The following is a 22,196-nucleotide window of genomic DNA, read 5'->3' as shown; positions in this document are numbered from 1 at the left end:
TCTCAGGAACTCTCCCACCCTGCTTCAGAGGGCAAGCCCTCTGAACAGCCTGATCCTGTTTCAGAGCTGGCTGAACAGGGAGCTACTAGAACAGGGACCAGAGCAGAAGACCTCCAGAGGTCCCTCCTGACATCAGCTGTTACATGTTTCTGTAAGTTACAAATGAATTCTGTCTTTGCTTTTATACTGATTCCATTTCCATGGTTCTTCAGTTCTTGAGCCATCAGGGCAGTTATTGAATAGTGTCTTGCAGAGAAAGAGTGCTCTCCTGTGTGGAAGGATTGAGACTGACACACGTGTTTTCTAAAGAAGCAAGTTTTTAATAGGTATCATCTGTTGGATGGAGATGTTTATCAGTAACTTTCTGTAGGGTCCCACACACGTCATGTTACAGCTGAAAGAAAGTGTCATGGTGAAAAACCACAGGACAGGATTCCAGACAGACAAGTAGGGACAAATAGCATATACAGCCCCAAGGGGTTCCACTTGTCATCAAAGATGACAGTGTTGGATCACTGCAAACATTGCATTGCACAAATGTTAATGCTCGCTTTCACTCAGCAGTGCAATGCAGAATGCTTCTCCTAACTCTTGTCAGTTCCTTGATATATAAATATTGGCATTCCATTGTAACCAATGAGAGGTTTTATTATTTACATCATAATGTGAGCAAATGACTTAGCAGTAGGGATGTGCCATTGCTTTTGTAGCATCTGAAGAAACCAAGGCTGAAGGCAAGCTGAATAACCCAAAATTATTTAGCAGGAAAAAAACTTAGCTAGAGGGGTAGAGTTCAACACTGCTTAAATGAATAGTTATTTCTTTTGTTTATTTGTTTCAATCAGTCCTTTTAAAAATTTATTATGGAAAATATGAAGAAAAATTGTTAAAATAAATACCTTTAAGAGAGATTTCCTGCTTCTTCTATTCTGCACACATGCTTGGGTATAAAAGTTCCACTACTAGTCAGAAAACATAAAATTTCATGATGATATTATTTGAAAAATAGCTTTATAAAAAGCCATAAGTTATAAGTGACAGCAAATGCTCTTTAGAATAAGAAATAAGTAGTTTTCAATTAGAGTTAAATGAGAAATTATGTTATGTCAGCTGATATTAAATCAGTATAAATGTCTGGATTAGTACAAAATTATCTGATGTATGGAAAAAAATTTAATTTACTGATTTGATATTAATCAGGCTCATTAGCTTTAGTGTGGCAGCTGCCATCTTGGCTAATGAAGAAGGGACTGAACAGGGATTTCCACATTTCAGTTACATTTGTAACTGAAGGAAGACCTTCTTTGTACATCAAGGGAAGTAGGGTTCTGCCTGAGAACCAGGGCATTGCCATCTGTATTAATTATCCTGTGAGCACTGGGTGTGGAGGAGGTCAAATAGTAAACAAGATTTCAATGCTTTTGTAGCATTTTCTTTGTTGAGTCCAGTATTAGAAGTCAGTATTTATTTTTCTGCTTAGCCTGCTTCACAATGTCATTCATTTTGTGCAATGATTTCTATCAGGAGAAGCACTTTTATTAATTAAACTTTTCTAATAGGCACTGCTTAGCCAGCTTTTGAGTGACTCGCACAGTCCTCAGATTCCACTTATGCGCTTTTGTTGATAGGGCCATTTGCTGAAATGAATTTCAGCAGCCATCGTAGCAAAACTGTCAGAGTTCTGTTCTGTGTGTTAGTCAGAAGGACATTGCTTCGTCATGGTATGAATATGGAAAGTCATTTAAAGAACAACCAATTTTAATATCGTTTTTTGCATCAATTTAAAGCTGACCCAAGCAGTCTTCAGCTGTTGCCCTCCTTCATCATCAGGAGTTTTTAAAACAGCGATTTTAAGGTAGTTTAAACAGTAATTTGCCTGGCTCTGTAAGGCTCACCCATGGCTGCCACCCTGTCAGTATTGGCAGTGCTTTGCTGTGAAGGAAAACACAGCACTTATCCAGTATTAATTTTTGGAACACACAAAGTTTTTTGGTCAGTCAGCAGAGTACTCATCTAAGAAGAGATGCAGTTGACTCAGGGATATTTACAGAGCATATATGTGGTGGGAGAGGGGAAGAAAGTTAGGATTACTGTCTCTCAGTCCACTATCCAGCTGCATCCTCACATGGACTGAACATAAGGACAGCACTTTGAGTGCAAGAAGGATGCCTGTTGCAAAGCCAGTGAGTTTCAAAGTCCCAGTAGCATTTTATGTCAGATGGCTGATCTATATTTATTCTGCCAATGCAGTAACTGCCCCTGGAGAGCTTGCTCCACTCTTTACCTGACTCAGGACATATGGAAATATGACATCTGCTTACTGCAATAATACTTTCACAAATGTGATTGTGAATCTTGGAACCAGAGCTGAAAATTTCATCACAACAACTGAATCTTAATTCTGCTTTTCTCATGAGCAAAAAAAAGGCCTGGGGCTCTTATTTCCTCCAGTATGATTGAAAAATGCTGGCTTATGTGGGTACCACATGGGAAGGAGGTGGCAGTGTTATTAAAAAGACCTATTTGCCATGGCATTTACCTCTGTGGCATAAGACCAGCTTATAAACAAACACAGCATCCTGCGTGAAAGCCTATGAGAAATAATCCGTTTCATGTTTGAAAGGGAAAACCAAAGCATAGAAAAATAAACTATTTCTGCCAGGGTTTCTAATCAAGTGAAATTCAGGAATTCCAGATGGATTTTCATTACTATATCTGCCTTAATTTCTTTTGACATTAAAATCTATTATTTTTAACCCCAAGACTATACAGTTTGATCTGAAGAGAGTGATGTAAGATTTACTTTGTAAAACCTTAAGAAGTAATACATTCTTGGTTAGGGGTTCATTAAAAGGGATTTTAGTTTATTCAGAACTTTATTTAGATCTCATCCCGCAGTTGAACATGTCTCAGCAGAGCTAAGATGGACTTGTAAACCCTGATGAAACTTAATGTCTTCTTCCCAGCAATGGAGGAGAAACAAGCTGTCTGAAGTGGGAGATTAATTTCAGCAAGCCTCTGCAAACTAAGTCAGCCTGATTTCACATAGGTCTATGCCTCACTTTCCTACTGTGCCTGCCCTCCAGCTCCTCTGTTTTCCATGGTAACTGGGCCAGCTGTCAACTAGGGAAGTACCCTTGGGCCAATTTTCTCTTACTAATATCTTACAGCAAGCTTTCTCTGGTACATGAGCTTAACTTCAAATTCCCACTTATCTTTTTACAAAGCCAATATTTGGTGGCAAAAGGTAGTGACATAGAAGGAAGATCAGAGCCAGACCAGTATTTAAAAAAGAGAAATCTAAAGATAATTGTTTCTCTGCTCTGCTCTACTACCTTTGCAAGAGATACTATTGCTATATGTAAGAGCATATGAAAAATTATTAAAGACTAAGAAAAGAAGATGAAAAATAAAACCAGAGTGGAAACTTTCTTCTTTACAGTGTAAATGCTTGTTCTTCTGCCACTGACAGGAATGAGCTAAGAACCATCTTTCATGGTCCCCCCTATTTAAATTAAATTAAAACATGGTACATATAATCTTGTTTGAAGAAGACTGCTGGGTAACCTTATGCACAAGAGCGGCAGTCTGAAGATACTTCTCCCTTAAAAGGCAGAATTGTGAAAAGATGAAAAAGTGGTATTTGAACTCTAGACACCCCGCCATTGAAAAGTCTAAATTTTCTCTCTTCTATTCCCTGAAAACAAATAATTTTTGCTAGTTATTTTTGGAGAGTAAAGAACTGAAGGCCTTCATGATGACACTTAATTTGAGCTATGAAGGTTCTCTTAAAGTTACTCTACTGACAGAGTCACACATGCACATGAACGAAGCTAACACATTACTGTGATCTGATGGTCTGATCCATTCACCCTTTGTTGTTGTGCAGTGCTGAGATGCCATAAAATTGACAGAAAAAGATTTGACATCTTACAGAAAGTATACTGTGTCATATATGAGAGAACTACTGAAAGCAGCATTTTGCAGTCTTCTGATGACACTGAGGTACCATCATTGCTGAAACACTTACAGCAGTACCTGCTGAGGCTCATTTTCCCTTACTATTCCTGTGTAGGCAGTGATCTGAATAAAGTTTCCTTTGTTAGATATTGGGGAAATAAGATAAGCTGGGCTGCTAGCTAGAGCAGTGATGAAAGTAAAGATCCAAAAGAGACTGACATGTCAGGAAGTAATGTGAGATCAGTTCTTGTATCTATACTACCTGTGCTTAAAACACAAAGGATCTACAGACAAGTTCTTCCAGAGAGGTAGAAGGCATGCTGTCCTGAAAGAAATGTTGGCTCCCCATGTACTTGAAATGCATCAAATCTCATACATCCTTTCTCTGCCATTGACATCTGAGCACTTTGTAAAAATCTGAGACTCTACTTGAAAGATAACAGCTTTGAATGTAGATGTCATTAAACAAAGCAAATTCTTGTTAACTCAGTGCAGAGCAAATAGGAAAATTAACAGCTCTGCAGAATGAGTTCCTTTGAATGATATAATATTTGAAAAACAATGTAACGGTCTCATTGTATTTCCCACCTCCAAAGCCAAACCCTTCCTGCCCCATGCCCAGAGTCATGAAAATAGTAATCTCAAAACTCTAGGATTATAAAGTACAGATCTGGCTCAGAATATATGAGTAAAATCTGGGACTGCTCCTGATATGAGCAACCAAAAGTCTTCATGACTGTAGAAAGACAATTTTAGTTTTCTCCCTGAAGGTATTTCTGTATTAGTATATTAATGTCATGATTTCACCCTGGATGGCAACCAAGCCCTACACAGCCACTCACTCACTGTCCCCCTCAGTGGGATGAGGGAGAGAATTGGAAAAGTGAGAAAACTCATGTGTTGAGATAAAGGCAGTTTAAAAGGTAAAGCAAAAGCCTCATGCACAAGCAAAACAAACCAAGGAATTCATTCCCCACGCCCTGTGGGCAGGCAGGGTTCAGCCATCCCCAGGACAGCAGGGCACCATCACACATAACAGGGACTTGGGCAGACAAATGCCATCACTCCATATGTCCCCCCCCCCCCCTTCCTGTTTCTTCACCACCTTTACGTGCTGAGTGTGATGTCATAAGGCATGGGATATCCCTTTGGTCAGTGGGGGTCAGCTGTCCTGCCTGTGTCCCCTTCCAACTTTTTGTGCACCCCCAGCCCACTCACTGGTGGGGTGGGGGGAGAAACAGAAAAGGCCTTGACTCTTCAAAACTGCTCGGCAGTAACTAAAATGTCCCTGAATTACCAACAGTTTCCAGCCGAAATCCAAAACACAGTCCCATACCAGCTACTGTGAAGAAAATTAACTCTATCCCAGATAAAACGAGCAAACTAAACCCCAACACAAACCAACTAAACAAAAAATCCTCAACCAAACAAAAACCAAAGTGAACTTGACCAAAGTGTTGCAGCATAACTCAGGTTTAATTCTGCTATTTTGTGTGACTTTGGGTTGCCCAGTGCAGAACCATACAGAATTAGTTCTGTGTCATACATTTTGTTTCACGGTGTCATGACGGATTTCTTGTTCAAGCTATGAAGCTAATGGGAACCATAGATGCTATCCAAAGCCATTTTGGTAGACATAAACTGCCCAAACAACAGGCAGATGAAGAAATACAGTTTCAGTTTCTCCTCAGTGTGTTGCTGTGATAACTATGGCCTAAATTCAGAAAGAGTACAAAGCTTAGCAAGTCCATTGACTCTAGTAGACTCCTTCAGTCTGAATTAATTTTGCATTTTATTTATATAGTTTGAAAGTAGAGTAGCTTAGTCACTGCCTGTATTCAATTAATTGCTGGCATATTGGACAGCATCCCAATAAAGCCACTGGGTCTGTTTTTTTTTAGTGGTGATTATCCCATCTAATCCCATTCATTGCTAGCTTCCAATGCAGTTACCCACTGGGAAGAACACAACAATTCCTGCTATGCCAGGAATGAATGGCACATTTTAGTTCCTGTGCATGAATTTACTCTAAGCTACTACAAAGCTAGATTGTTGGGAGCATTCAGGCTTGCTGATTCTGGTGTAAGATACTGTGTGAAATTCTGACAACAATAGGGCATTTGTTTTGAGGAGAGAATCTGCAGTTTTGGGGAAAATGCAGACAGGGACATACCTAGTCAAGTGAACAAAGCGCTGGCAAAGATGGAGCCAGACTTTTCAAAATTAATGCCAGACTTCAGTGCCAAGTTTCTCACTGGAAGCAAAACAATGCTGTCCCACTGATAATCTTCGTGCAAATATTAAATGCAATAGCTTTATTAAAAAGCTTTTTTTTTTAATTTCGAATACTCTTTTCAGAGGAGAGGTTTAATCATTTTCATTACTGAGGCAGTGGAGCTTTTTCAATTAATAGTTGAAAATAGTTAAAACCACAATTTTAATCTTGAGCTTAAGGCACTCTCGGTATTAATGTCATTCTAGGGTGAAGAGTTTTCATTTCTGTAGCTTTGGATTGATGCTTCATTAGGAAGGGATATTTGATGAACCATGAACTGTTACTCAGAGATGTAAAGTTATCTAAGGTCAGCACTGTTGTATACAGATGCTGTTGGAAACAGTCACTAGTTCTGTTACACTGGTTTTCTGCTGCAGGTATTTTTTGTGTTTGTAACAGTATTTTAGTAAATTTCATCCTCTGCTGCTTGCAGATTTCACCCAGTTTACAAACTGGAACAGAAAAAGGCAGACAGATTGGAGAAGACATGTTATGAGAATGGTCATTTCTTGCTTAGACCTTAGACCAAGTACCATCCATATCTGGTAGTACACTATTATACTTTCCTATTAATTCTTGATATAGTTAATTTTCAAGCTTTATTTTAAGTTCTTTCTTCTCTGGACAAAACCAATTTTGTCTGGGGTTCGTTTTCTTGATGCAGATATGTGTGTAACTAACTGTATTATATATCAAATAAAACTTTTTTTCTGCTAGGCAACATCAGAAGGGTTTGGCAACATCCTTGCATAGCGTAGCATAACCTTTGTTTTCACTGATCTGCTAATTTTTTGTGAGTCAACAGGACATGCATTCCACAGTTAAGACATTCAGTGGGAGTGGGAGGAGATGCATTGATTGAATCTACTGAATCAAGTGAATTGTCTGAAAGCAAATTTTGTTGCGTTCATAAAGATCTGAGTGAAGATTAGCAAAGAATGGCAATGTCATCCTTCTAAGCCCAACCAGGATGCTTTATAATACGTCTGCAACAATATTTTGCTGTCTAAGGAATACCACTGTGCTAGATGTCTGATTTAGGTTATGTTATAAGGAAAAACAGAAGTCAGAAAAACAAAAGCAAATTAATCACATGGTATGTTAAAACAAATTTCACCTTAAGCAGAGGTATTTTCCATTCAAGGGTAATGCTTTGAAAAATGAACCTGTAAAAGCAGCTCCATTATATGAGAGGCAGCATGTGGAACTGACTGCAGGTTTCTTATGTGAGAAGTGTGAAGAGCCAAAAGTGGACAGGTGCTGCAAGCTACGAAACAGCTGCTGTTCTTCCATCCTGGAGACTTACGTGGTTAGAAAGATTCAGAGAAAATATTGTGCCATGCTTCACTCAGGCTGCTCAAGAAACATAAACTTTCCCTCTCTTCTTCTTCTGGAATGGAAAGAAAGATGAAAGATCAGCAGATGGGGCAGAGTTTTACCAGCCCTCTTGCACCACTCACTTTCTGTTAGCTTTGTACTTGGTCAAAGAAAGGCAGAGCAAAGGAAGTTCAGTCTTCATCCTTCCAGTCAATTTGTTGATCTTTCACTGTGGTTCCCTAAAGTTATGGAAAATGCACAGTATTGCAGTCACTCAGGAGAACTGCAATGTCCCTTCCATCTTTGTTGTACAGTAACTCTGCTGTCTAATTGACTTTGCTCCCCATTCTCCCCTGCAGAAATTGTGTTGTTCTCAATGTGCCAGGTATTTTGTTCTTCTCAGTCATTTGTTTTTATATCTGTTGTTTTGTTGACTGCCATGGCCCAATAGGTCTACCCAGAACAGTGCTGTTGCTTTCTGTGTTCTTTCTGATTTGTAGTATGTAAATCACACCTTTCTAGAATTTGGAGTTAGTCTAAAAACAAAGCCATTATTCTGTGTCTGTTTTTTGAAAGAAAATTGACAGAGATAGCCTATATGTTTCTCTTGGATAACAAAGGACCGTGGGAACAGAGCCACTGTAAGGCTTTTATGCAAGCTTAGTTAAATTAAATTTTCCTGTCCAAGGCTGTGATGGAGGCTGGGAATAGAGATTAAATTGCAACAAGTGCAAGTCATCCTTTCTGTTCTCTGAAGCAATGATTGCCATCCTACAGGCGTGTTTCTGGGAGCTTCAACAGGTTCAGTCATCCATCCTAGGCACTGGCAAGGAGACCAGAAAAGCCACAGTTGTATCTGCCAGCTTGGCACTCTGCTGCCTTAGAGTTTGGCTGTGTCTAAAGAGGCCGTGCCTGACTGGACCAGCTGGCAAGTGATAAAGACTTGAAAAGACAAATTCTGCAGACTTGGCTGTACTCTGCAGAGGAGTTTGGGGAGTTGCAGGTGTAGGGGATGGAGGATGACAGCTACTTGTTAGAACCTGGAAGTTGTTGGAGTACAGTTTTTACAGTACTTACTATGATGGTATCTGCATGAAAGGAGATTATTCCCATTATCACTGTCAGGGGAGTAAAAACCTTGTTTGGTATAATCCTGGGGAGATAAAATTAGAAAACTAAGAAACATTTTATTTGCAACTATTAGTTATTTGTAATTGGTATCAGCAGTTCCCTGCTCACCCTCATGACGAGCTAGATGGAGGTATTAATCTTCAGCTGCTATATCTGTCATCCATGTGTCTGTGGGTAACTTGCAGTGGGAGCTGCAAAACCCACATGAAATCCCACTGGTAAACCAGCCCTGTTACTTATTCTCCTGTTTAGAAATGCAAACAGTAAAATGTTTTCTTCAAGGAGTTCAAAATGAAATCAGTCATATGCTTCAGGCATGTGCCATAGCTCCATGGCACAATAAAGCACAAAGGACAGCTTAGGAGTTTTGCAGGATGTCTAAGGATAATGAAGACAGATGGCAGCCTGAGACATGGAAACTGTGCAGTGGTAGAGAAGTGGGCTTTTGTGCTAATCTTTGATACCAAGGGATGTGGAGAATGATTTTTAAGCAATTATCGCCATAATAAGCAGCAGTTTTGCACTATTGTGTTTTCCTTCTTTGACTTGTCCTGCCTCCAGCTTAGCAAAAGAAAAAACAAGCATGAAATATAACTTCAGAACAAAGCATATTGACTGCCCTGGTCAGGTTTACAAAAGATTGACAGACAAGAGGAAGTACCTCAGGACTCACCTTACAAATCTAAGGCACCTTATTTTCATAGGCTGTCTCTGAATTCAAAACTCTGTAAGCAAAGAGTGCACAGTGTGTGTGCTGATAAACAGCTTTTCTGTAATAAATAAAATAATTGGGGTCACTCCTGATACCAGGTGTAAATAACCCAGTCAAACTATGCCTCACTCTTTCATAGCAGGTGCTAAACTTGCAATAATATAGTGGAAACTCTGGCCTTTTCTTGCTTTGGTTTGGTTTGGTTTTGTTACAGTGGGGTTTAGCAGGCTACCTGTGAGCTGACCTGTCCTGTCACGCATTGCTCTCTGGTTCACCCTGCTCCCCTTTCTGAAGGAGACAAGGAACAGATGTTCAAGCAGCAGAGTTGTCTGAGCTGCCTCAGTCTTTCATTTGTCTGCCAAATCCAACTAGAGCATACTGTCAGCTTCCCTGTCTTGCAGGATTGCAGAAGGATAATGAGGCCAGCTCACCTGTTTTGCTACCAAGATCCATCCAATTTCTTTCTTTGCCTTCCTTTTTTTCTCTCCTTTTTATTTTCAGAATGTGCCTTTTCTCTATAGCTGCTGCATTTAGCCCTGTTTCTCCTTTTCTGATACAGCAGTTAACTCAGCCTGACTCAATCCCACCTTCCCTTCTTCCCTGTGGCAAAAATATTTCCAGCCCCCTTGTGTTTCTATACCCATAAAACACACACTCACTTCTGCTGCTGTGAGTGTCAGAAAATGGAGTTGGAGCCACTTTGCAGGCATGGAGCAGGTGCATGCAGAAAGTAAGAGAAGCAGCTGCTTGCAAAAACTGGGGGCATCTTTCAGGGAACCCCAGTATCTGACTTGGACCCTCTGACTGCTGCTAGGCAGAGTCAGTCTAGTTTGCCTTCTTGCTAAATTTCAAGTAGCTTCCTCCTGTGCTATTTCACAAAAGTGACCCTGGGACAGTGTCTGAGTTCCCTATGTCTTGCTGAGAACCCTGAAGAGAAAGGAAGTCTCCCCGTTAGAAGCAAGATCCTCTGTCTAAGCCTGGGTTTATGCCAGGCTTTTATACTGAGTTCTGTCTTGCAGAATCCTCTGAAGATTGTCAGGAAAAAAACAACTTTCTTTGCTTCTTTACTGGCAGCCTTGAGTTTTAAATCATTCCAGTTTTATCTTCCTCTGTCACAGCTAGGCATCCTGTTCTAACATGAAAATTTCATTAGTGTCTTGAGCATTTCTCCATCCTGCAAACTCAGAAGCTGCAGCCTTTCCTATCTCTTCCAAGTTCTCACACTGGCAGGGTGAAGATGTGTGCACCAGGAAACTTGGAAGACAGAATTATGACAATGTATTTGTTAATTTGTTGAATAAACATTTTAGCAAATCCTACAATTAGTTATCACTTTCAAAGCTGTCCTTTGTATCCTCTTTGGGACTGCTTTTATTAAAGAAATATAAATGTCAGACCCAGTTAATTCAAATCATTTTTCAAATTGAGGTCTGCAGGTTTTTAGAAGCACACCTACCCCAGTGGGTAGGCAGAAGGAAACTGTGCTTCCTGTATCACTGTCACTAATTAAGTTTTCAGTGTAGAGCCCTAAGCCCCTTGTGTGGCTGCTGGGGCAGCACATGTACTGTAGAAAGGTGACATTTGTGTTCAGACTGTGGAGTGTGTGCTGGGTGCAGCTGGCATGGAAATGGATTTTACCAGTGGGATCATGACAACTGCCTCAACTTTCCCCATGGACTGGGTTCCAAAATCACATGTGAGAGGGTTCAGATTACGTATGTCCTCTGCCTCATGTACACCTTACGCATAAGCTCTCTGAATTCACCCCATAACTTAGGTTGAAAAGAAGTCTTTATATCCTATGTGTGTATACAAGCTTATTTCCTGTGAATAGTCAGCCACAAAAATAATCAAAAATGGATCCTTTAAGTATGCAAGGAGTGGCTTTGTTTAAAATAGTAAATCATTTTGTACGTGAAATCCTAAGCCTTTCATTTTAGGGAAATAAAAGCTTGTTTAATGTTCTCTATCTGAGAGGATTAAAGGGACCTCTCAAGCATGAAAAAGTAGCCTTTCTGGATTCCCTAAATATGTACTGTTAAAAATGGAGTAGGTGAATAAATATGATTTAGATGTTTAGAAGCTGATTTCAGTGCAAGCCTAAGTGCACACAGAAGGTTCTGCACCAACATAAAATGGCCAGTTCAAAAGAGGTATCACAGTGATGTTGTCTTTTCTTAAGTGCACTTGTCTTTTCAGGGCAAAACTGAACAAGTTCATTCTGCCTGTGTGCCAAGAGAAATACAAGCTGTTTGGCTGGACTGAGACTGGGCTGAGTTTTGCTTTGGTAGACTAAAGTTCCTGCCTGTGTGACGGTTTGGACTGTGCCCAGTGATGCTTTTGTTTAAAAAATAATCTTCAGGCCTCTTCCTGACTTGCCGCTGAAGTGGACAGAGTATGTTTTTGTTTTAAATCTCCTTGTTTGCCTACATCTGAGCTAAAAGGCCACTGCAGAGTGTGATTCAGTACCCTAAACATTGGCTATTTTAGGCAGCACAGGAAATCTGAGACATCTGCGTGGGAGTGGCATACATGAGATATTGCCTCTAGTGGACTCATGGCCTTCCAAGACAGCAGCTGGAAGCCACATAGGATATCCTAGAATATCTAAAATGGCATGGGCTATCTTCATTTAAGCAAATGAATCCCATCCTGTGGAATCTTGGATGTAGTTTAATTGAAATATGAAAGAATTTATCTACTGCCATATATTCACTGCATGTCCTCTCAGGCTTCTTCAGTTTGTGAAGGGTTCAGGATAAGAATAAAACTACCTCTGTGTGCTGGAGTTTGCCTTCCAACAGGCATTGCAATGACAACTTGTATTTCTTTCTGATCCAAAAAGTAATTATTTGTTTTTACTAGTCTACAGAAAAAATGTCATTTCAGACTCCTTCAGTGAGTGCTGATGATAAACTTCCCATACTGTTTCCCTTTCATGTCTAGGCATTTCTGATGGAAACACCACACATTCTTTTTAAGATTTTCAAATCCTTAGGTGTTCAGAGGTTTTGTATAGCTGGAAAGGCTTTTCAGAAACCAGTAGGTGATATTGTTCTGCATTGAATTACATAGGAAAAGAGGACCTAGAAGAATCATTGCCTTATAAAAGATTACAAGAATTCTTCATCACTAAAAGAGGCATATGCAGCAGTAGCAATATTGTAATGCCTTATATATGATTTGAAGGAGTTGAAGTGTCCATAGGAATTATGTTTTTTGCCCTTAAATATCAGTGCTTTATATCATATCTTGCTTTTTGTTATGTGGCATATTCTTGTGTGATGTGCCTTGAAAGTCAACAGCTTCTCTGATCTTCTGTCCTGTGAAAACTAGCATTATTTGTTAGGTTTGAGTAGTCTCATCAGGTAAGGGAAACTGCAGTGAGATTCAGACATCTCTAAGGAGTTTGAGGTTTTACATGTTCTTAAGGAGGAAGTTGTGGGGGAAGGGGGAGTTCATACAAAAGCAAAGAGCAGTTTATCAGTCCTTCAGGCAAAGGGAAATCCCAGGTGATGGGCAGGGTGTTAGTAGCAATACAGAGCTGGTGGTTCCGTCTACACTTACAAAAAGAAATCAAGCACTGTACAAAACCTCTGGCCCACATAAGGAAAAAATTTCCCAGGGATCAATTTGATTAACTAAAAAAACTCTCTCAACTCCACAGTTTTCCTGACCCAAATAAATGTGTAATTAGAGATGGCTGCATGGTGAATATGATTTTAAGAAGTATGTTTTGGTTTTATTTCTGACTTTTATGTTGGCGGTAGCTCCAGTTCCAAAGCTTTTACAAGCTTCAGTAGAACTAAAAGTTGAGTTTTTTCTTTGGACCCACACTTACCAGCGAATAAAGGAATAAAATGGGCTCATTTCACTCTTTTTAGCCATATAGCAAGTTTCAGAAATGTCTCCTCAGCTTAAAATAAAGTTTCTGAACTGATGATACATCTGAGACTAAAACAGTCTTTAAGTGCACCTCCCAGCTGAAAGATGTGCTTGCTTGTGTAAGTGTACTGGCAGGAGAAAAAAATAATAGATTTGTTATGACCTGCCCTGCAAGGCAGAAGTAACTTTTGGGTTTTGGTAATAAATCCCTTATGGTGAATTAAAGTAAATTGATACTAGAGAAGCAGTGTTTACATTTATATCTATATATCACTATATATATATCGATAGTCATATTTAGATATGATATATTTTTAGAACAATTTGGTTGAAAGGAAAAACTGGTATGTAGGCATTTTTCTGGTAATTATCTATTATAAAATAGTAGTATAAAAGCAGAATGATATCACGGAGCAAAAAGGGGGAGGAAATGGAGAGGAAGAGAATAAGAGTTGAGAGAAAAAGAGAAAGAGAGACAGAGAGAGAGAAAAAGAGAGAGAGGCAGATAGACAGACAGACAGAGAGACAGAAAGAGAGGGAGAAAGAGAGAGAGACAAAGAGACAGAGAAAGAAAGGAAGAAAGGAAGAAAGAAAAGAAAAGAAAAAAAGAAAAGAAAAGAAAAGAAAAGAAAAGAAAAGAAAAGAAAAGAAAAGAAAAGAAAAGAAAAGAAAAGAAAAGAAAAGAAAAGAAAAGAAAAGAGAAAAGAAAAGAAAAGAAAAGAAAAGAAAAGAAAAGAAAAGAAAAGAAAAGAAAAGAAAAGAAAAGAAAAGAAAAGAAAAGAAAAGAAAGAAAAGAAGAGAAAAGGAAAAAAAGAAAAGGAGAAGAGTTTATAGTCACCACTCATAAGTCTCTGACAAACTTGGTGGTTGCTTTTGCTGGTATCTTGGTCTTTCAGGTAGCAGTCGGCAGAAAGAAGCCCACAGAACATGAAGTGCAGTGGTTTTATATACCCTCATAAACCCTCCTGGTGCTTCCCCGTGTTTTGCACAGTTATGCTGGTTTTGCAGAAAGCTGGAGCTGTTGGTCTTTCTCAGAATCGAAAACAACTTGGGGATGCCCCTGCCTTCTCTCAGTGGTGGTGGGTGTGGGCACATGGAGAACTCCTTTGACACTGCGTGGCCCATGGGAGATAAACACACACTGAGAGTGCCACTGGTGTCCTTTCACACACCCAGAGAGCTGTCCCCCAGGCCTTCATAAATCCAGCAGTTTGTGTGCTATGGCCTCTTCCATCAGCCTTGTCTTCATTCCCCTGGCAGGAGACGTGCACAGCTTGCTACAGCAGCAATGTTTTAAGGCAATTAAAAACATCTAGTTCCTCAAAATATTTAGAGATATATACTTAAGACCAAACTTCAAAAATACAACTTCTTTTCACTTTGTAAACTTTTCTTGCAGAAATAAGAAATACAGGCACTGCACTATGTATGAAAATGAGAAATGGCAGGTTCCTATTTATTCAGCATCCTTGGAATCTCATTAGTTCTAAAATGGGACTTGAGAACTGCCTACAAATAAACATTTTTTTTAATTCTCTGCTGCCCAAAGTCACCAAATACAGAGTAGTCTGGAGTCCACTTATTGTTCCTGCTAGAAGTGATATAAAATAAAAATCCATTTTTGATACACAAATGTTTTTTCCCCTCCTTCCTTCAGGCTGTTGAAGAACGCACAGAATGAAGTTCATTTCAAAATCTGGTATAAGAAACTACTGGCTGCTCTCCAATTCTGTGCTGGACAAACCCTGAACAATGAGTTTTCTAAGGAAGAAAAACTCATCAGAATTCTGGAAGACATTGCCACAAAAGTGAAAGTTGCTAGTGACCCAAAAAGAAAGGTTTGTTCAAAAATACTGCCCCTTCCATCTAAGTTTCTTCAGGTAACTTTATTTTTTCTAAGGTGACACCTGTTTCCTTTAATGCCCTTTATATAATTAAACAAAATTTGACTAAACTTCATAAAACTTTTGCTGCTCTGAAAACAAGTGAAACATGGATATTTAATGGGACAACTCTCATCACTATTACTGTTGAGGTTAGCAGATCTTTTAAGCCACTTAAATTCCTCAGTTTCTCAATTGGACTTAGAGGTGACCAGAAGTAATGGCAACCAAACAGACTAACACTTTGCTGAGTTGAATGCTCACATTCTGCACCTCATTCCAAAATATTTGATTCCTGTAGAGCTGCAGTATTCTTGAAAGCTTTGCTCAGAGTTGTCCCTGACAGCAGACAACTGGAGTAGAAATGTACTTAATATCTCAAATACAAGGAAGGAATATTGAATGCATATCTGCAAGGATAAATTCATGGCAGTAGAAACTTGCAGGTGTCTTCTCCAGCAAGTGCAACTTTTATATTGCATAGGTCCATTTTCAGTTAAAAACTCTTAATTTTCCAAGACAGCTGTTGTTACTTACCTGATGTGTAAAACTGCTTCTTGCTGAAATCTCAGCAAGGCAGAGCAGAAAGGCAAATAAAAATATACTTACCCCTGCTGGTTGTCATGAAAGATATCATGAATCTTTTTGCCTTGTTAAGGATTCAAAGATTTTCAAAGGATTTGTCAGAGAACTCTGTGTTGCGACTGAGAGCAGCAAAGCAAATATGGAAGTAAAAAGACAAAAATATTTGCAAAAGGAAAATACATGTAAAGAAAATGAAATCGTAGTAATAAATTATACATTACTGATGCATAATTCAGATTTTAGAGTTTAATCACAAGGCTGCAGTTACTGTGATATTAAGGAATTCCCAAACCTCACAGTTAACACACTTAGAGTTGGACAAGAGAGATCACAGTGTTGAGGCAACAAGCAACAAATCATGAAGTTGTCAGGCAAGGCAAAAAAAGCCCATGAGATGCAGCAGAGCAATACAAGGCTAATCAGCCTCTAATGATGAGTATTGAATCACAGAATCACAGAATGGTTTGACTTAGAAGGGACCTTAAAGATCACCCAGTTCCAACCTCCATGCCATGGGCAGGGACACCTTTCACTAGACTAGATTGCTCAAAGCCCCATCCAACCTGGTCTCCCAGGGATGGGGCATCCACATCTTCTCCAGACAGTCTGTTCCAGTGCCTCTCCACCTTCACAGTAAAGAATTTTTTCTACTTCCAATCTAAATCTACCGTCTTTCACATTGAAGCCATTCCCCCTTGTCCTGTCACAACATGCCCTTGTAAAGAGTCTCTCTCCATCTAAACCTGCAGGATGTCTTGAGCTGGTAGAGCATCTAGGCTGAAAAAGCATGAATGTGGAGTAAAATCACAGTCCTTATTTTTAAGAGTGGCCCATCAGTGTGACCTCATTAGCTGTTATAAGGTCACAGGGATGCTACTGGCTCTGGAAATTGTACTCCTTGCTTAAAATACAGAGAAAACAGTGAAGAGCTCTAAAGCTACTGTTGTGTTCTTTTGTGTTGCCATAATGTCTCATGTTGCAGGAGGTGTTAAAAGTGGAACTTGACAGACTTAAGCAGTTCTTCCAGGAGGTAAAGGTTTGTCGGATTCCCTTGAATCCTGCACTTGTTGTCCAAGGCATAGAGGCAGATGTAAGTCTACTTTGTGTGATGGATTGCATTTTCAGTTGCTTTTTTTTTTAACTATAAGGGGGAAAGGGAATGAATGCCTGCATTAACTAGAATATCTTACTGATATTAAGCATAAATTATTTAGTAGACTGACATCAGGCTAATCCACTTTAAACTGGGGGATTTAAAGCAGAGGTGAAGGGGCTGGTTGGGTGGGTGCTGCATGTATGTCACACATTACACAGCAATGGCACCAGACATTTCAAACTCTAAGCAGCCCATTCCCAGCTCAGCTGCCTGTGAAGTTGGGATTGGCAAGGACACATGGCTTCCTTGAAGCTGAGACTGGTTACTATCGTACCTGCCCAGGTAGCTCTTGGTGTCAGGTTTTTTCTCATCTAAAACTCCCCCCTGTCACTTATGGGAGCAGTTAAAGGTGTAGAGCATGTTGTCTGTTTGCTGAGCTGAGACTTGCTCAGAATTACTAAAACATTAAATATTTTTGCTTACTTACCTGTGTCTATAACCCCTATTAAAAATTATTTAGGCATAAAGAAAACAACAGTGATCTTTAGTGTTAAGTGACTTTACTTTGAACATAGTACTAAGTTTCAGTTATTCTTTGGTCAGATATGTGTTCATAAACATTAAACCAGGAATAAGCTCTTCCGTCTCTGGAGAAGAAAAATGTATCCAGCATCAAGAAAAAAACAAACCTGAACACCCATATATATTACCAGTTATGTCTGCCTAATTACGGCAATTTGTGCTCTATTTTTGTTGTCTGGCTCATTATCCATAGCGGACCTGATTCTCAGAGGTGCTGATCCCTTCAGTTGTCTTCGACCTGTGTTTCTCCAAGTAATTGCTATTCAGCCTTGATCTGGCTGAGAACTGAGGTCTTCCAGCACCCCACAGGCTTGGGCCAATTGTGTATGATATAAGTCAGAAAAAATTGAAGCCTGCTCTTCTCCCTGCTTTCAGGCTTTTTGGAAATGACTAAAGGGAAGGTATCTCACCATAAAGTAGAGCTATTTATACTGCACCAGCTTGGCTGGACAGATACAAAAATGTTTAAATGGAAGTATCTGAAGAGAGATTTTTTTTTCATTTCTCTTGTATCGTTATAGGCTATTCTCTTTCTATAAATATATCCAGCTTCTTGATTGAGCTGTACGTCAGTATAATCATGCAAATTAGAACTTTTAAGTGCTTATAATTACCTAAATTTAATTCATTTTGGTGTCATCTATTGATTTTACCAGTAGCAAGCACTTCTCCCAGCTCTACCGGTGATGCATTATCTCACAGTAACCTTTCAAGGTCTTACTGAGACATTTCAATTGGCAAAATTCCACAGGGGGTTTGGATTCCATCCTTGATAATGACTATTGCATGTCGCAGAGGTTTGATGTGGCTAAGCCAATATTTGCATGCTTGTGCCATGCTTTGAGGTGTTTAGATGAAAAGCAGGAGGCAGCTGTGTCTGGTAGTGTTATTGTTCAAATTAGCCTCCATTACACTCCACTCTGTAAGGACAGCAGTAGCTCTTGTGGGGCACTCATTATTTCTAGAAACCAGATCATTAATTGTCCATTGTCTTTGTTTGGTTTTCAGTGGGTTTTCACCCCCCCCCCCCTTTTTTTAATGAGGATTGTAATACCTCCCTAACTCACACAGGATTTGCAGTGCTTGGCTCAATAATGCTTTGAGGTCTTCAGGTGGAAGGAGCTGTAGGGCATGAGAAGTCAGAGTTTATATTTAATTAAGATGAATTCCACATAGAACAGATCATGATTTTCAGAATTTCCTGTATTGTCAGCCGGAGTGGGGTCACCAAAGAAATTGGCAGGTTCTTTGCTTCCATGAAGATTGTCTGATTGGGCAGGGGTACTTTTTCAGGAAATAATAAGACAAAAGGCTTTTCAATGCTTTAATGATTCTCACTAGATCAGTCTTACATACTTTGTCCACTTGGTTCCAGCCAAAACTTACTCTTAGTAGGCTTGGGTGAAAATGAAAAACAATTAGTACAGAAAATATTATCTTTTCATATAATATGATATTTATATGAAACAGATTGTCTGGGGGAAAATGTTTTACTTTTCAGACACAGTTAAATAATCAGTATTATCAAGAATTATTTATTTTTGCTATCAGTGCTACTGAACATTATTTAAAGATGGTATCTTTGTCAGAGGTATTGTTTAGGCCATATTTTCTATGTATGTGACATTGTTGTTCTTCTGTCTCACCTTTTTTTCTCCTGAAGTCATGTTCATATTTTACGTCCAATGCTTTTCCCTTAAAAATCTCCTTCATCAATGCAAATGCTCCAAGTGGAAACATCAATGTTATTTTTAAGGTATGTTCTTCCTCTAATCCTCAGGTTCTTTGATATGCAAAATTCACCTAATTTATGTTTTAAACCTTGAGCCTGACAACAGCTGATTTGGCTTTGCTGCTCACATATTCCTATTTTTTTTGGCAGTAGAACTTTTAATGGAATATGGTGAGGCTGAAGTATCACCTTTTTGATCAGTACAGAATCAAACAAATTCTTGCAAATTTTTTTTCTTAGTGGAGATAACCAGACTAAAATGTAAAGTTTATATTTTAAAGCTAGTTTATTTATTACACTGAAGTCAGAGGGCAAATATCAGAGAAGAGATAGTTCAGAATGACTGAGGCCACTAGCTTTGGCCATGTTTCTAAAACCTCAAAATACTGGAGTGTGAGAGGCTGCATTCACCTTACAGAACTAACTCTGCCCCTACCAGCCAGCATGGAGGAATGGGCTGAGGAGGACAGAGGTGGAGGAGACAGCAGAGGAGCTCTGTCTCATTGGAGTTTCTGGGAGGAACTGACTCTGAAAATAAACTCTCCAAAAATAAACTCTGATTTATTTTCTAGTTGTCACCTAGAAAAGCCTCAAAGTTCAGAACAGTCCATCCACAAAAAGGCAATATGTGCATTTGAAAGTTAATTCTCTTTTAGATGAGCAAAATCTTCCCTAACAGTGGATGCTGGTTTTAGGGCAGAACACAAGTGTATAAAATGCTGATGGATACACAATGGTCAGTCTTGCCAGTGGCATTATTCCTAGATCTTTTGCAGAATCATTTCCCAAAGTAGAAGTCTTGAAAACTGATAAAAATAGATTAAAACAAACAAACAAACAAATAAACAAATGAAAAAGATTTCCATGCGGCCTTGATTTAAATTCACCTTTAGAGCAGCTGTGATTCTCAGAAATAGAAGTATGGTCTCCAGGCCTGTTAAGGGGAGACAGCAATTTTTAAGTTTTTCCAAACATTTAGAAAAACTTATGCTATTTAATCTAAGAATCACCTTTTCTTGTCAGCAAACCATTATGTTAAAGTATCTTTTACCTGTAGTATAGTTCCATTGCTTATTCATGACAGATGAAGCATGCATAAAATTATAAGCACTGATATTGTACTAAATTGTCTACTGAGTGTATATTTGAGGAAAGGTAAGCAAAGAGAATAAGATTTTTTTGTAATTTGGGGTACTAAGAAGAGTTATTTGGACACAGCATTACATTTAAATGAAAGAAAAATAGATTCAGATATTTTGGGTTTTAAGATGAGTTTATGTCTTTTCAAGTACTTATTTCATGGCCATAAATGTCTGCAGATTGGAATGTTTATACAAAAAGAATGAAATGAAAGAACAAAGCACTTAAAATACTAGCAAAAGTCATATATTTTACATAGAATAGAATGGGGAAACAAAAAATCAGGAGTGTTGTTTTCACTGGCCATTTACTCAGCCATGGTAGAAAATAATCTCTTCATTAATTCTTGTGGCTACAATTAAAGCCCCATTTCACTGAGATTATTGTTTGACCAACTCCATGGGGAGAGTGGTCATCACTACATCCCTGTTGAAACTGAGTATGAATCCTGTAATGGATAAAATGTAAATTTACTATAAAATTCCTCTTCAGCCTGCTGCAAGTACCAAGTTGTGAAGCTTAACATCAGGCAAACACTGCCATTTGTAAAAAGGGATCTAGCATTAGGTAGACTTTAAAATGTAGCTAAATTAGGATCCTACCCCGGATTAAGTTTTCAGACTCTACTAATTGCATAGGAATAATAAGCAGAAAGGCCACTGTTAATCGGGGAGCATTTTTTTACCATCTCAGTGGCTGCCAGAACTGTTCCTGCCCATGTGTGCCATCCACTCTGTCTGTTTCTGACACAGAGAGATAAGTAGCAACTTCAAAGAAAAACATTTATTGTAAATGAATATAGCTATTTTGGTGGGCAAAAAAGGCTAAATTAAATAGGACATTTCTGTCTTGTATTGATAGAGAAAACTGAATTTTGTGTGTAATCTTCACAGATAGGTGATGATCTACGTCAAGACATGTTGGTTCTGCAAATTATTCGAGTGATGGACAACATCTGGCTCCAAGAGGGACTGGATATGCAAATGATCATTTATAGGTGTTTATCTACGGGAAAAGGACAAGGTCAGTTTTAGATTATAAGGGGAACCTGTATTACATTATTCATATTTCATGTAAACAGCAGTATACAAAAATAATCCTTTTAACTTTTATTTCCCTTGATGTCTTACCTATATTACCACTGAAATAAAATAAATAATTAAAATTTAAAAAAAAAACCAACAACAAAACCCAACACTCAGCTTTTCAGTTTCTTGAGCCCTTAATTGTATACTTGTCTACTCCTGAATGTTGACTTTCATTTATTTATTCTGCCTCTCCAGAAGTACAACCGAATTCATTGGATTATGTAGCAACTTAGGTTAGAATTTTCCAAAAGTTTCAACACCATCAGCTTGCAACAGATTGTTAAGAATAACTTCACGTATCAAAAAGTGTGCTTTGGAGAAAATTGGCCATAGCTGCTGAAGTTTTAATCCAGTGTGGTTCCACATAGATGCTGAAATGAGCCTAAATGCACATGGCTGCAAAAAGTACCTCTAGACAGGTGATGACAGATTTGCACTGCTGATTTTGAAATATTGCTCTTGAGATTTAGGTTGCTTAGGACAGGCCTGACTCATCTGAAAGCTTTATTTCTCTCTTTTATGGTTGTTATAGCAGAGCTGTAGCAGGGAAAGCAGTTGCTGCTAAAGAAATCTGCTGACAGCAGTAAGCTTGCTATTTTTCACTGACCAAATCTTTCACTGGAAATAATCCTTGCTCAAATAGAAGACTGATGTATCCAGATTACCTGCTGTACAGAAGCTATTAAAAGAGAAAAATTAAAAGAAAAATCGTTGCTTTTTGAGCCACAAAGTGAAAATGAGAGAGGATGAGTGATCTGAGGGAACTAAGAGAAAATATATATGAGTTCAGGCACATGACAGGTGGTTATG

At 38.8% G+C, this 22,196-nt stretch overlaps 1 protein-coding gene across 1 annotated transcript in view; it reads left to right on the top strand.

The window, feature by feature from the left end:
• Positions 1 to 22,196, top strand: part of PIK3C2G (phosphatidylinositol-4-phosphate 3-kinase catalytic subunit type 2 gamma) — a 209,587-nt gene that overhangs the window by 110,699 nt on the left and 76,692 nt on the right. Inside the window, exons 19-22 of the mRNA XM_071551366.1 lie at positions 14,938 to 15,118; positions 16,731 to 16,838; positions 19,090 to 19,182; positions 21,192 to 21,321. Of these exons, the coding sequence (XP_071407467.1) occupies positions 14,938 to 15,118; positions 16,731 to 16,838; positions 19,090 to 19,182; positions 21,192 to 21,321 (512 nt within the window). The remainder of the gene's footprint in view (positions 1 to 14,937; positions 15,119 to 16,730; positions 16,839 to 19,089; positions 19,183 to 21,191; positions 21,322 to 22,196) is intronic.

The sequence above is a fragment of the Pithys albifrons genome, chromosome 3 (assembly GCF_047495875.1).
Source record: "Pithys albifrons albifrons isolate INPA30051 chromosome 3, PitAlb_v1, whole genome shotgun sequence".
Taxonomy (NCBI): Eukaryota; Metazoa; Chordata; class Aves; order Passeriformes; family Thamnophilidae; genus Pithys; species Pithys albifrons.
The sequence above is the reverse complement of the archived record's forward strand: the minus strand, read 5'-3'. Positions and strand labels throughout refer to the sequence as shown.